The following is a 16,313-nucleotide window of genomic DNA, read 5'->3' as shown; positions in this document are numbered from 1 at the left end:
ACAATCTGATCTTTGATCAGCATTTGCTCATTTCTAAGAGTTCCCTATTCCTGAATTAGAGATTGGAGATGTGCTTTAAATGTTTTATAATGTTAATAACCCTGGAAGTATTTTAAATGTTTCCTTAGTTCATCAATTGTGATTTTCCAGTGTCACAAAAAGTTCTGCGAAATGCAACTTAGTTTTTTAACTGTTTCAGAATTAAAAATTTTACTTTAGTCCTTTGCACATGTAACATTCTATTTACATAGCCAATGTCAATTTTTTGAAAGAGCCAGTTCCTGTTTCCTTATAGCTCCAGCAACTGCTCCTGTGCTTCTTGATACTCTATTCTGCGATTTATCATGTATAGTGTCTAAACAGAAAGCTGACTTTAGATTGGGATTATTTTATTAATTAGTTCCATTTCCTGTATTTTGCATTTAATTTGCAAAAGACTTGGTTTGTTACATACTGGTCTAATTAAACTTTTTGCTCTAAACTCCAATGAAAGCTCTGCTTTAACAATCTTATTCCCACAGAATGTTCTACTAAGCTTGAATCTTTTTTGATCTCCCCTCTCCGGTTTGAATTCTCCTTGAAAATTTTTTTTGTCATCCACAAAAATTTCATTTACTTTAGCTCACATTTCCTTTAGTTTCTTCATCGAAACTATTAAGCATGCCATCACTTTTGAGAACATTTTCCATGTCTCTTAAATTGCTGTTGTCATCCATAGATTGTTGGGGGAATAATTCGCAGTTTCAGTAAGTGCATTAAAGTGGCAGTTAAATAATAAGTGTGCGTCTTTGAGAATATACCAACTTTCCTCAAACCAAAAGCTGTGGATGCACCAGGAGATTTACAGTCTGTTGAGGGCTAGATCTACAGTATGTTATTCAAGACCAGTGATGTAGAATCCTCCATGTATGACCTACAAAAGGCCATTGTGAGAGGAAAAAGGCCATTTCTGTGAAGTTTGAGACACAATTGGCTGACCGTTGCGGCAGTGTTTACATGCTATTATTTCTTATGAGATGAAACCTAACATTACAAATGGCAGTGATGCTTCACTTCCTGATCAGCTCAACAACTTCTATACACACTTTGAATGGGAGAATAAAAGTACACCTGTGCGAATCTCTGCCACATCTGGTAGCTATAAGACCATAAGATATAGGAGCAGAATTAGGCCATTCAGTCCATTAAGTCTGCTCTGACATTCCATCATGACTGATCCTGGATCCCACTCAACCCATATATCTGCCTTTTTGCCATATCCTTCGATGCCCTGACTAATCAGGAAACTATCAGCTTCCGTTTAAATATACGCACAGAATTGGCCTCCACCGCAGTCTGTAGCGGAGCATACCACAAACTTGTTACTCTCTGACTAAAAAAATTATTCCTTGCCTCTGTTCTAAAGGGTTGCCCCCCAAAATTTGAGGCTGTGCCCTCTAGTTCTGGATACCCCCACCAAAGGAAACATCCTCTCCACATCCACCCTATTTAGTCCTTTCAACATTCGATAGGTTTCAATGAGATCCCCCCTGCATTCTTCTAAATTCCAATGAGTACAGGGTTGAAGCTGCCAAATGTTCCCTTGTTAACCCCTTCATTGCCAGAATCATCTTTGTGAACTTCCTCTGGGCTCTGAACAATGACAACACATACTTTCTGAGATATGGGGCCCAAAGCTGTCGACAATACTCCAAGTGCAGCCTGACTAATGTCTTATAAAGGCTTAGCTTTATCTCCTTGCTTTTATATTCCCCTTGATAATGAATCTGATTCAAGTACTAGTTTGCCCATCTCTGAAAGTGAATATTGCTCCTTTGGGCTTCTTTTCACTGATAACCTTTTCATTCCCCTTCAACTTATCTGAGATGCTTTCATACCCAAGTTTGGTTGCTTATCGTGGCAGATAATTCATAGACAAAATCCCAAAATAAACGTGCAAAATTTGGCTGCAACTGGATAACCCTTCTTTCTTCTCTACCTCTAGTGTCCCCATCACTCTGTTTTACTACAATCAATTCTCCTCTCACTCCTATTCCATCCCAAGCAAGTGCCAAATTCAGTCCCATATTTTAATGAATATATTGAAAATTCAGCTGACTCCAGTGCTGAGTTCAGAGAGTAATCATACATTCGTCCAGTTTTCTAAATGTAAGAAAGTCTTTTTGAAAAAAAAATTCAAATTTTCCTTTTTTTTCCCCCCCAGAAATGCCTGATTCACTTCCAATTAAATTAAAATGGGGAACCGAGGGCCTGTGCCAGCTCCTTAATACTCTGCACCTAGTCATGGCTACACATAGGTTATGAATGCGGTGCAATATTTCCTAGATCCATTAGTTCTGATACGAAGAATAAGGATGATCAGAACATTAAAAATATTTTAAATTGTTAAAAATATTAATGCAAATAATTAGAAAAAAGTAATTAATTCTTTCAAGCGTAACATCCCATTCAGATGTGGAAACTAAGTTGGTTTGAACTTTCTTGGTGTCAAGAATAGATTCGCAACCTAAACTGAGGAATTTCACTGAACTTCTGCTCCATTGTTGGACTCTGGCAGAGCACAACACTGGAGTGCAGCTAAAAATATCATAGGTGGTGTTTGGTCTGCAAGTTTGGGACATCCACATTGGCATGTAATTCATGAACTTCAGGATTATCTGTACAATAATTATTGTTTGTACTGGCATTCTGAATTGTAACCTCTAAAAGCTGCTAATTTATTTTTATTTTCAACAGGATATTTAGTTTTAAGGGATTTGGGTTTTAAAGTGGAGAGATATGTTGCCTCTGAAATATGCGAGGACTCAATTGCAGTGGGAACTGTTCGGCATGAAGGAAAAATCACTTATGTACATGACGTCAGGAACATCAGCAGGCAAAATGTAAGAGAAACTATTTTTCTGTAAGAGTACCATGCATTAAAACTATAGAACCAACATTGCAGTTACTGTAAGGTTAAGAACATTTATCTGTCTCTTGCAAATTTGTTATCTCTGCATGAATGTTATATATAGTTCTGGAGCTAAAACGACATCCTATTGAATAACGTGAAGAGAAAATATATTATGGAAATCTTTATGGTATATCAAGAATCAAAGAAGGAAGTTAAAAGTTAGCTTGATTGGCATCTTTCATGGAATTGACTTTTCTTTAATATTTCAGATTCAGGAGTGGGGTCCATTTGATTTGGTGATTGGAGGAAGCCCATGCAATGATCTTTCTATTGTAAATCCTGCAAGAAAGGGCTTATATGGTAAGAATAATTTATTTTTGTTCAAGATCAAATCAGTTGGCATGATTTTTAAGGTTCTATCTTTCAAAATTGTCCCCCTTTTCCCTCCATGTGAATATTAATCCTGTTTGTTCACATTAACTTGCATTGTCCCAAAAGCTGAGATACTACGTCACAACTTGCTACACCACTAATTGCCAGACAGCCTGATTCATCCTGTACATAATAAGTATGAATTTTATTAAAGACTGTGATTTCATATCATATTCTTGAATTCCAATGTTCCAATTATGTAGTACTTCACAGGTAATTTTCACTTTTTCTCCTGTTACTGGATCAGCAAATTTGGGAGTGAGGAAGGCTATCAGAGCTTGCAGTGTGCTGTTGACCAGTGAGGAAATTGGACTGGAAATTAATGCAATTAAGTGTGAGATGTTGCACTTTGGGAGGACAAAGGAGGGCAGGAATTACATAATAAATGGGAGAGCTTGGAGGTAGGCGGTGCAACAAAGTGACTTTAGAAATAGCTCCATAATTTCACAAGAGCAACATCACAAACAAATAGGATCATAAAGAGATCTTTTGCTCGGCAGGAACCTGTTCTGGGACCCGGTTCTTGGTGTTTTCTTGTGACTGACTAAGATGAGGAAGCAGAAAGATGGGTTAGCAAGTCTGCAGATGACACAAAGTTTGGCAGTGTTGTGGATAACAGAACATTAGCAGGATGAAGAGTTGGGCTGGAAGTGGCTGGTAGACTTCAACCTGGAAAAGTGTGAAGTGCTACACTTTGAAAGGCTGAACTTGAAGCAGAGTACTTTGTACAGAGTAGAGAGAGGAGACTTGAAAGAAGTGTACAAGATGATAAGAAGCATAGGTAGTGGAAAGCTACTTCCTTTTTCCCCAGGGTGGCAATAGCGAATATAATAGAACATACTTTTAAGGTGTTTAGAGGAAAGTATAGGGGAGAATGCCAGAGGTAGGATTTTACACTAATGTATCTGCCCCTTAAATATCCTTAATTTATCTGCCTTTACCACCAACCCCAGCAGTGCACCCCAGAATGCAGTGCTGGGGGTGGTGTAAGAGGCTAATACATTTGGGACATTTAAGGGACTCTCAGATAGTCACATCGATCAAAGCGAAGAGTAAGATTGATCTTAGACTTGGTTAAAACTTCAGCACAGCATTATGGGCTGAAGGGTCAATATTGTGCTGTATGGTTCTTTGTCATTTGCATTGAGAAGTACTAATTGGAAAAAAATCATTCCAATCATCAGTTACAAAGTTATATTAACTTTAGCATCATTTTGAGGATATTGTCATTAAGTGACTATGTCTGTACAGGGTAATATCTATAGTGTACCGATGGCGCTCTCTGCGTATTTGACAGCAGAATTGGCTTGTATAATTGATATACATTTGAATTCCTGTTAACTGATATGAATTCATTTTCTATGTTTTTAGATACATAGTAATACTTTTGAAATAATTCCCTCATGCTGTAATATTGCTGTTAAGCTAAAAATATAAAAAGCTTATTTTAGCAAGGCTTAGAGTTCTCTAAAGGCTTACAAAAAACCACAACCATCTCTGATGTTTTGCTGGTTAAGACTCACTGACAACATTGCTTTGCACATATAACAATAACTTCTATTCAAATGATTTTTGATACATATGTATACAAGGCCTCAAAATAAGTAAAGTTTTTATGGATTTTAGGTGTTAACCAGTTGAACAGTCAAACACTATTTGTGTAATAAGGTCTATTTTGCGTAAGCATTATGCTTCAAAACATTGTGGAAAAAATACCACTTTCACAATAATTTTTTTCTCAATTTTTCTGCTGCCTTCCCCTTACTTCAATAATCGAAATAATGTCTTTTTCCCGAATGATAATGAACTGAAGTTAGTCATGTACAATAGCATTGGATAATTCTATCTAAAAGCATTAGCCTAAAAAGGAAAGGGAAAACATAGGACATTATCAAATGATACTACAGGTGTCCCCCGCTTTTCGAACGTTCACTTTACGAAACCTCACTGTTACGAAAAAAAAATTCAGTGCGCGATAAAAGGCAGCGTGCCCCAAGCAGCCGCTCTCCCCCGGATTCTCGCCAGCATTGCTTAAACACGAGCCTACGAGCAGCCGTTTGCAAGATGAGTTCTATGGTATTGGAAAAGCCTGAAAGAGCTCGTAAGGGTGTTACACTTACGGTAAAACTAGACATAATTAAGTGTTTTGATCGTGGTGAACTAAGTAAGGACAACGTGAGTTTGGCTTGTGGAAGTCGACGAAGATGATGTTGAAGAGGTTTTGGCATCCCATCACCAAGATCTGACAGATGAAGAGCTGATGCAATTGGAAGAAAAAAGGATAACAATGGAAACTGAATGAGTAATGATAAAGTATGACTTTAATTTTGAAAGGGTACGTCGGTTTGGGGGATATTTGCAGGATGGTTTGAATCCTTATTAAAGACCTGTGTGATAGAAAAATACGCGAGGCTCAGCAGTCAAGCAAACCTTCCACATCAGCCACAGCAGACGACGAACCTCTACCTTCGACATCGAGGCGAGCAGTCATAGGAGATGAGCTGCCTGCTCTAATGGAAACAGGCAACGAGGCGACACCCCAGTGTCCCACCACCCCAACCCTCAGGCCACGGACGGATACCGATTCGCGGAGAATGCAAAGGTAGCCGGGAGGCACACAGCACATTTTTAAGAGAAAAGCTGAAATAAACAGGCTAATTAATTAGGTGCCGCGGACACGTAATTGTCGGCCCAGATCAGAAACGACGCAATCGGAAATCGGCACTGATCTGGGCCGACCGTTACGGGCGGCACCTAACTAATTAGCATGTTTGTTTCGGCTTTTTTCTTAAAGACGTGCTGTGTACCTCCCGGCTACCGCTGGACCCCTGCGTTCTTCGCGGCAATGTATCGCTCAGCGGCCTGGAGGGTGGGGGGGCCACTGCACCACCCAACCTCCGACGACTCAGTCTAACACACCATCATCAGTATGCTCGGCGCTGAACCAATTCCCGTAAGTGATACAACACTGTACATACGTTATTTCTACTTTATATCGGCTGTGTATTTTTACGTGTTATTTGGTATGATTTGGCAGCTTCATAGCTTAAAGGTTACTGGAGAGTGCTTGCGCGTGTTTTTGCCAACAGCGCTTGCATGAGATTTTCTGCCGACAGTGCTTGCGTGAGATTTTCGCTCCGGAGAACAGTTCAGTAATTGTGGAAAAGTATTTCTACTTGATATAGGCTATTTATCATATCATTTCTGCTTTTACTATATGTTACTGTTACTTTAGGTTTTGTGTGTTATTTGGCATGATTTGATAGGTTATTTTTGGGTCTGCGAATGCTCACAAAATTTTCCCATATAAATAAATGGTAATTGCTCCTTCACTTTACGACATTTCGGCTTACGAACCGTTTCATAGGAATGCTCTACCTTTGGATGGCGGGGGAAACCTGTATCTTGTTGATCATCTAGGGGTGGCAAAGTGGAATTTAGAGGAGACCAAGGAATTTAAGTTCAGAGCAGCACTTTCATCGTGGAAATGAAGAGAGTAAAATATATTACTGTTGAAACCTAAAATTGAAATGAGTAATATAACTATAGACAACCAACATCATAGCAGTTGAAAACAGAGAAGGTAGATTAACATTTCAATTCCATTCAGAACTTGGACAGGGGATGGACACATGAGGAGAGAGTATCAGATACCTATTAATCATTTTTTGACAAGAAGTCCAGTGGCTGTTGAATTGGGAAAAAAGTTTTAAAGGGCAATATTGCATACTGCATAAAAGGATCTGAGCATTTAGCTTCCTTGGCATTTTGATGATTTTACCACTTTAATGCAGTGCAGGTAGTATGAAAATTTACTTAATAGGCAGGGTTGAATTATTTATTTTTGGTGTATGCTCAGTTTTCATTGTTTGGCAAAAGTGTTTTGCCAAGTTATTTATTGTCAGTTAAGAAATACTTGAGACAAATCAATTTTCAGTTTGCAACAATATTAATAAAACCTATTTATGGGTTGCCAGTGCCACCAACAGGTACTCAGCTGCACTCCAGCCAATAACATCTTATAAACAGTATTGATACCAATCAAGCAACACACAATTTCCAGCATCTGCAGAATTCCTGTTGTTTACGTTTGATACCAATCAAGTTAGTTGTAACATTTTTAAAAATATATACAATACAATGTAAAAGTAAAGTGTGGCAGATATTCGGAACCCTCTTTCCAAATGGCAAATGAGGTTCTCATTTTTTAATTTTAAAATTGAGATTGAGAGATTTTTGGAAATCAAAAATATTAAGAAATATGATAGGTTGAAAATAAGCCAGAGAGTAGCCTTGATCTCAGAATAGCAGTACAGGTTTTCAGTGCTAATACTTTTTCGTAGATTTTATTTTCTTTAATCTCCTTTAATTTGTGCTTTACTCCCTGAATTCGCTTGCAGGTTTTCTGCATAATAAAAACCTTGTGCCCATGCAGCTCCTCTGTTTTGACTATGAACCCTCAATGTCCTTCTTTAAGGCCTGGTATTACTCTGACACTGACTTGCCTTCAAGTACCTCTCTCCAATTCATTGTTGCTAAAACATATCTCAGTGTCTCGCTATAATTTATTACCTTTATTCCTCTGTACTGTCCTTTTCCATAACAATGGCAAATCTAACTGCCACAAAATGCTCCCTCACTGTTATTCTTTCCAACTGTTGAACTAAACATAAATCTACAAATGAATTTGCTGCAGTTCTCCGACATCTTTAACACTATATTAGATTAGATGAGATTCAACTTTATTGTCATTGTGCCGAGTACAGATACAAAGCCAATGAAATGTAGTTAGCATCTGTCCAGAAATGCAAAGAATAGTGTTATTTACAAAATAACTGTGAATAAAAAGTAAGTGCTACAGCACACAAATATACAAGTACTGAGACAGTACAATATGGATGCAATACTGCATAGCGCTGTGATGTGGGGTTCAGCAGGGTCACAGCCTCAGGGAAGAAGCTCTTCCTGTGCCTGCTGGTATGGGAGCGGAGGCTCCTGTAGCGCCTACCGGATGGGAGGAGAGTAAAAAGTCCATGGTTAGGGTGAGATGCATCCCTGATAATGCTTTTCACCCTGCCCAGGCAGCGTTTATGGTAGCTGTTCTCAATGGTGGGCAATTGGGTGCCGATAATCCGCTGAGCAGTTTTCAGCACACGCTGGAGTGCTTTGTGGTCCAATACGGGACAATTGCCATACCACACTGAGATGCGGTTGGTGAATATGCTCTCAATGGTACAGCGATAAAAGTCTGTCAGTATCCTGGGACAGAGGTGAGCTTTCTTCATGCTCCGCAGGATCAGGATGGAGGAGTTCAGGGACCAAGTGAGATCCTGGGAAATGTGGACACCAAGGAATTTGAAGCTTGATACACACTCCACTACAGCTCCGTTGATGTAGATGGGGATGTGCGTGTGGCTCCTAGCACGCCTGAAGCCCACAATGATCTTGGTCTTCTGGGTGTTAAGGGCCAGGTTGTTGTTGGCACACCATGTGGCCAGGTGCTGGACCTCGTCCCCGTAGGCCGTCTTGTCATCCCCTCTGATCAGGCCAACCACCGTGGTGTCGTCTGCAAACTTGATTATGAAGTTAGAACCATGTACAGGAACACAGTCATACGTGAAAAGGAAGTACAGAAGAGGGCTCAGCACACAGCCTTGAGGCACGCCGGTGTTCAGGGTGAGAGTGGAGGAGGAGAGGTTATCTAACTTAACTGATTGGGGTCTGTTAGTCAAAGTCCGAGGTCCAATTGCAGAGGGATGAGCTGACATTTGAAAGGTCTTGCTATTACCTCCATAATTTTTGCAGTTTTCAGAGAATTGCTACAAATTAGCTTTGCTCTTACATCTACCCAAGCCTGTTTAATGGTCATAATCCATTGCAAACAATGTAATTGTGTTTTGTTCTTTGTCAAATTCACATAATCTCATTTGATGATTATACTGATATATAACCATATAACAATTACAGCACGGAAACAGGCCATCTTGGCCCTTCTAGTCCGTGCAGGACGCTTACTCTCACCTAGTCCCATCTACCTGCACTCAGCCCATAACCCTCCATTCCTTTCCTGTCCATATACCTATCCAATTTTTTTTTTTTTTTTAAATGACAAAATCAAACCTGCCTCTACCACTTCTACTGGAAGCTCATTTCACACAGCTATCACTCTCTGAGTAAAGTTTCCCCTCGTGTTACCCCTAAACTTTTGCCTCTTAACTCTCAACTCATGTCCTCTTGTTTGAATCTCCCCTACTCTCAATGGAAAAAAGCCTATCCACATCAACTCTATCTATCCCCCTCATAATTTTAAATACCTCTATCAAGTCCCCCTTCAACCTTCTATGCTCCAAAGAATAATGACCTAAGTTGTTCAACCTTTCTCTGTAACTTAGGTGCTGAAATCCAGGCAACATTCTAGTAAATCTCCTCTGTACTCTATTTTTTAAAAGACATCTTTCCTGTAATTCGGTGACCAGAACTGTACACAATACTCCAAATTTGGCCTCACCAATGCCTTGTACAATTTCAACATTATATCTCAACTCCCATACTCAATGCTCTGATTTATAAAGGCCAGCATACCAAAAGCTTTCTTCACCACCCTATCCACATGAGATTCCACCTTCAGGGAACTATGCACCATTATTCCTAGATCCCTCTGTCCTACTGCATTCCTCAATGCCCTACCATTTACCACGTATGTCCTATTTTGATTAGTCCTACCAAAATGTAGCACCTCACACTTATCAGCATTAAACTCCATCTGCCATCTTTCAGCCCACTCTTCTAACTGGCCCAAATCTCTCTGCAAGCTTTGAAAACCTACTTCATTATCCACAACGCCACCTATTTTAGTATCATCTGCATACTTACTAATCCAATTTACCACCCCATCATCCAGATCATTAATGTATATAACAAACAACATTGGACCCAGTACAGATCCCTGAGGCACACCACTAGTCACTGGCCTCCAACCTGACAAACAGTTATCCACCACTACTCTCTGGCATCTCCCATCCAGACATTTTGCCTGTCCTTTGATGATAAACAAAGGATCTCAGGGACAGTGCTGAATTTGCACAATTGTACAAAGTATTCCTTATGAACTGTTGAACTATACCTACAGCTTCTGCTTCTGTGTGTAAATTGCTGTTTCCTTGGTTATTTCTTGCTCCAAACAGTTTTGGGTTTACTTTGAAATTACCTACCAATGTTTTTCACGTCCAAATTTCTTTTCCAATCTGTGCTCATTGTCTGCCATGGGGCTCTACATATGGGAATCTCACTCATTTTCTTTGTTGGAACACACTTGATTCATGCCTTCACTATCTTCCCCTTAACTACTCTAGTACCGATTTACAAAAAAATGTGGATTCAGGTTAATTGGGACATATTGGGACCAGTCCATTTTGTCCAATTAAGCGGCTGCCTCATTTATTTGAAGTTTCATGAAAGTAGTTAAAAAGATATAAAAAAGACAAACTACTGATTAATTGAGTAACAAATTATGTACTTAAATACAGAACAAGAACATTACCAATACTACTACAATATCATAAAACTGTATTAGTTATCACTGGGGGAAATTCATCTAGTGTACGCTGCCATGTTACGTTAATTGACTGGAAATGAACAAAATCAATGCAGACACCTAGTGCATACACTCTGTCCTAGTTATATGCAGGGGATACGTTGCTTGAAGTTGATGCATAATGTGAATAATTATTTAAATGGGGAAAATAGGGATGCGTTCCAGAGGGCTTCCTAAGTATGTTTTATCTGTAATTTATTCACATTTTCATACCAATATGACACAGAAGCAGTACTACAAGACAACATTTGTATTATATTTCATCAATTTAAGGTAATATTCAATATAATAAATCATAGAAAGTTAACATCCTCTGGTGTACAGTACTCACCAACAGTGGCAGGTGTGTTCGCTCCGTGAGATAAGTGGTTGTTGTGGTATCAGGCAGCTTTACATTGATAAGGTTGTGGTCGTCAGGATCATATCAAGCACAGCAAGAGGTGAGGGAAGACTCGCAGAACTCTTAGAACTGCCGGCAGCAGAAGGTGTACTGATCTGAATAAAGTGGTGAGGGTTGTTTGCTTGGCAGCATTTTGTTTTAAATTTGCTTGTAGGGAAGAAGGGATGACAGCAGGGAACGACTGAAATGCTGACTCCGTTCTAAACGTGGGTCCATGTCCATCGCCATTTGTGCCAAGTGTTCTGACTTCCACCATTCCCTCACCGTTGGTAAACTCCCAGGATTTTCAAAATCGTCTGTTGCTTGCAGCATCTGAGAGACAGTTCACAGTAAAAAAAAAATACGTATGCCTTGAATGTGGATTACACCTTGGTCGAGTGGTTGAATCAGCGATGTTGTGTTAAGCGGCAGGAAATGCACTGTAATGTTAGAATGAATGCTGTCCAAATGTTTAGGATGGGCTGGCGCATTGTCAAGCAACAAAAGAACTTTAAAGGCAAGATTCTGTTCCCGGCGGTAGCGTCCCAGAGCTGTGTTACCTTCAGCTGATGTCGCGTTGTTTATAATTTCCAACTTTTTTTCCCCCAAGTGTTAAAGCGGTTGTCTGCCATTCGGCTGACAGCCCGGGACATGACATCGGATGCTTAAGAAGCATAGTTAAATATTTCGTGCAAAAATCACTGCACTGTGGGTAAAACCAACAGAAGTTTTAAGATTGTGCATCCACACCTTGCCAAAACCAATGCGAGAGTGGCGCGAGAGAGATTGTGAGGCGCGCGCACCTGACTTGTATTGGCGGGAAAGCGGTGCTTCTCGCATAACTGTGAGGTTTGGACGCATATAATGAGACGTTGGTAGAAATAGGTTCCTCGCATAACTGTGAATCCACATTGTCTGAAGACACATATAACGAGGATAGGGTGTACAACACACTGTCTTTATATAATGCTTTTGACAGTTGCATCCTCCAAATCTTCATATTCATTGCAACATTCAAGATAATTGTCAATACCTTCAAATTCTTCATAGTTCTTAACTTGAAGTGAAATAATTTAATTTTCCACTCTCAGCTGTTTTTGGCATCTTCAAGCCTGAATGCTTGAAACCACAATGAGCAAAACAGTTTTGACTTGTCTAATTGCTTATTTCTCACCAATTATCAATGACAAAAATCACAGCTTTTTGAACACAAATACACACAACATACACTATTTAAAAACTTTTCACTCTAAGCATGGTGTAGCGTCTTAACCAACACTAGTTAGAAACTGTTCGGCAGCAGTCTCCTGTTCCAATTAAGTGGCATAGTGTCCCAAATAAATGAAGGGAATTCTGGATATCTCTTGATTAGTTTTTGTTCTTTAAGAATTGTCTCAAATAAGCGGCTGACCTGATTAACCAATGGCTCAATTAACTGGAATCCACTGTAATAGGTCCTAGTCTACAAATGCTAAATTGCAGGTTTGTAAAACTGTAAATTTTGGCTTGTCTTCAGTCTTTTCCATAACTATGCCAAAATTCAACTGATTTGTGATCATGACCACTGAAAGCACTCTCCCACTGATTTCTTTTTCACTTGTTCAGTCTTGGTGATTTTTCTGTCCTGTGGTATAAAGATCTAGTTATCTAGCAGTGTAAAACAGTACTTGTTAATGGGGCAACATGGACGAATTCACTCCATGAGGTCCAAAATCTGATGGTGGAGCTACAAGGGACTGGAGATGCTGGAATCTGGAGCAACAAACATCCCGCTGGAGGAAGTCAGCAGGTCCAAATCGGAATCAGGTGTATTATTACTGACAATATGTCATGAAATTTGTTGTTTTGTGGCGGCAGTACAGTGCAAGACATAATTATTATAAGTTGCAATAATCATAGATAAATAGTACAAAAGAAGAATAGTAAGGTAGTGTTTGGGATTTCATGGACCATTCCGAAACTTGATGGCAGAGGGGAAGAAACTGTTCTTAAGTTATTGAGTGTGGAGCTTCAAGCTCCTTTACCTCCTCCCCAATGGTAGTAATGAGAAGCAGGCATGTCCCAAGTGAAGGTTCTTAATGACGGATGCTGTCTTCTTGAAACACTACCTTTCGAAGAGGTCCTTGATAATGAAGAGGGTTGTACCTGTGATGGAGCTAGCTGAGTCTACAACCCTTCACAGCCTCTTTCAATCTGCTCATTGGAGCCTCTTTACCAAGGGGTGAAGCAACCAGTCATAATGCTGTCCACCACGGACCTTTAGAAATGTGCTGCAATCTTTTTTTGACATGCCAACTCAACTCAAACTCCTAATAAAGTGTAGCCAATGGTGTGCCTTCTTTGTGCTTTTATCAATGTGTTGGTCCCTGTTTAGATCCTGTGAGATATTGACACCCAGGAACTTGAAGCTGCTCACCCTTTCCACCACTGACCCCTCGAAGAATATTGGTGTATGTTCTCCTGAATTCTTACTGAAGTGCACAATCAATTGCTTGGTATTGCTGATGTTGAGTGAAATGTTTCTGTTGTGACACCACTCAACCAGCTGATCTATCTCACTCCTGTACATCTCCTTGTTGCCCTCTAAGATTCTGCCAACATTGGTGTCATTGGCAAATTTATAGATGGTGTCTCAGCTATGCTTAGATGTAGAGAGTAGAGCAGAGGACTAAGCAAACATCCTTGAGGTGTACCCATGTTGAGTAAAGAAAGGAGCTGATTTACCAATTTGCACTGACTGTAGTTTCCCCAATGAGGAAGTGAAGGATCCAGTGGCAAGGAAGATAGAGAGCCCTAGTTTTTGAAGCTTGTTGATGAGTAGTGAGGGAGTGATAGTGTTGCATGCTAAGCTGTAATCAATAACCAGCAGCCTGCTGTATATTCCTGTTCTTCAGGTGCTCCAAAGCCAAGTGGAATGCCAGTAGTCTGTTGTTGTTGGTATGACATGCACCCATTCGCACCAGCTTCCAAGGTTTAGACACCAACTCCCCAGAGTATGAATAGCTGGCGCGGCCACTTTAAGTATTCAGGGCAGTCCGTTATTTGGTAATCATGTTTTGTGCGCCAAGGATCGAGCATTTAAGGAACACTGAACTGAGGTCTGGTGCTCATTCATAAGCCTGCTCATGATTTTGTCTAGTGTTTGTTTTGTGCTCAGATTCTCGATCCAGTTTGGAAGTGTGTCCCGAACCTAGCCTCAGTTACATTAGCATTGTTCAAGGGCTCTTGTCGCAGTACAATTGAGCCAGTATGGACCCAGTGGGGTATCAGTCTTTCATCCACTGTGACCAGCCACAATGAAGATATTTCCTGACAAGAATCTGGAGGTACATGACCTCCTGGTAGCCATTGGTCAACTTTTGCTGAAAGGTGGCCAGAGTTGCTTGGGAGAACCAGTCAGTCCCGCAACAGTACATCTTCCAACCCTGGGGAGATTCAGTGGTGACCCGGGTTCTTACCATGGCTTCTTTATCGAGTGCTGGATAGCGTTTGAGATCCAGTCAGCCCAGTTCCCTTCAGAGTGTGGCCTTTATTATCACTCTTCCGACTGGGAGAGCCCTGGCCTGGACCACTGCACGTAGGGAATGCAGGCTGGAGGTTTGCTCGGAATTGGAGGAATTCATGACCACCATGAGGGAGGTGTTTCATCACCCCGCTGGAGCCAGCTGAGCCTCAGACTGCCAGATGAAGGATCAACAGTCAGTGGCCGACTACGCAATCAAATTTCGGACCTTGACCCAGGAGAGTGACTGGAATGGCGAGACCTTGGTCATACTATCTCAGAGTCTGTGGCATAATAAACTGAAAGATGCCCTTGCCTTGGTACAGCTGGCAGAGAATTTAGAGGCTCTCATCTCAATAATCTGGCAGAACGCAAGTGGGACTATATCATGAAGTCGAGGAGGGTTACCCCGAGCCTGGACTCAATGCATTGTTGTTCCATTCCCCAAACTCAGGCCGTGACCATCTCGTCTGCTGCTCAAGATCCAGTCAAACTCATGCAGGTTGGTTACACTTGACTCTTTGCCAATGAGATGCCCTGGCGCTAGACTCAAGGTTGCTGCTTTTACTGCAGGGAAGCAGGTCACCTGCAGGCCGAATGTCCAAAGCTGCAGCTGCCTGGAGAATTGCTAAGACTATCCAACATCCAGAAGACTGATGATAGCAGCCACTACGCCCCACCCCATGGATTCTGGTTTCATGCTGAAGGCGGAGTTAACCTGTGGTAAGAACCTGAGGCTTTTGTGGACTCTAGGGCAGCAGATAATTTTCTGGATAGAGGAACAGCCCATCGGTTCGATATACCACTGCAAGAGTTGAGTCAGTCCTTATCCACAACTGTCTTGGACGGTTGCCTGCTAGGTTCCAGGCGGATCCAGGAACAGATTGTGGCTTTGCAGTTGAGGATAGGGGATCATGTGGAATAAATTAATTTCTGCATTATTGACTCCCCACTCATACCCCTGATCCTTGGCAACTGTTGGTTGTCTCAGCATAACCCATCTGTGAACTGGAGGCAGGAGCGAATCACTGCCTGGTCCAGCCATTGTAAGAGGATTTGTTTTCAGCTTGGTGTTCCGACCCCTGGAATCTCCTGAGACCAGCAGCCAGCGAGGGGCAGACCGGCTCAAGGTAACCTGGAGCCTTCACGAAAGCCAGTCCTACCTTCGAGGGAAAACAAGCTGGTTTCAGACAATAGGCCTGTGAGAGTCCCAGCCCAGTCCAGTCCGAGGTGCGCTGGAGTGAGATCTCTAGTTCAGGAGCAAACCAAAGAGGCGCCCAAGCAGTATGGAACTCTAGCAGCTAAGCCAAAGGGCTCCATTTGCACGGTCCTGTCCAAGAAGGCTGCTCTAAGACAGAGATCCTTGGAACTTAGTCCCAGGAGCACAAGGACCATTTGTCGCACCTCACTGCCAATATCCGAGGAGACAGATGAGGATTTGGACTGTGATTTGGCTTCCATTTTCACTAAGGACTCTTGCAGACCAATGTGGGAGACTCTGGGGTCAGGTGAA

At 41.2% G+C, this 16,313-nt stretch overlaps 1 protein-coding gene across 3 annotated transcripts in view; it reads left to right on the top strand.

The window, feature by feature from the left end:
• dnmt3bb.1 (DNA (cytosine-5-)-methyltransferase 3 beta, duplicate b.1) overlaps positions 1-16,313 on the top strand; it is a 264,613-nt gene that overhangs the window by 197,062 nt on the left and 51,238 nt on the right. For all 3 annotated transcript variants that reach the window (XM_063041300.1, XM_063041301.1, XM_063041302.1), the window contains 2 exons: positions 2,737-2,882; positions 3,163-3,253. In XM_063041300.1, coding sequence (XP_062897370.1) covers positions 2,737-2,882; positions 3,163-3,253 — 237 coding nt within the window. The remainder of the gene's footprint in view (positions 1-2,736; positions 2,883-3,162; positions 3,254-16,313) is intronic.

The sequence above is a fragment of the Mobula hypostoma genome, chromosome 2 (assembly GCF_963921235.1).
Source record: "Mobula hypostoma chromosome 2, sMobHyp1.1, whole genome shotgun sequence".
Taxonomy (NCBI): Eukaryota; Metazoa; Chordata; class Chondrichthyes; order Myliobatiformes; family Myliobatidae; genus Mobula; species Mobula hypostoma.
This window is presented reverse-complemented; position numbering and strand designations above follow the sequence as displayed.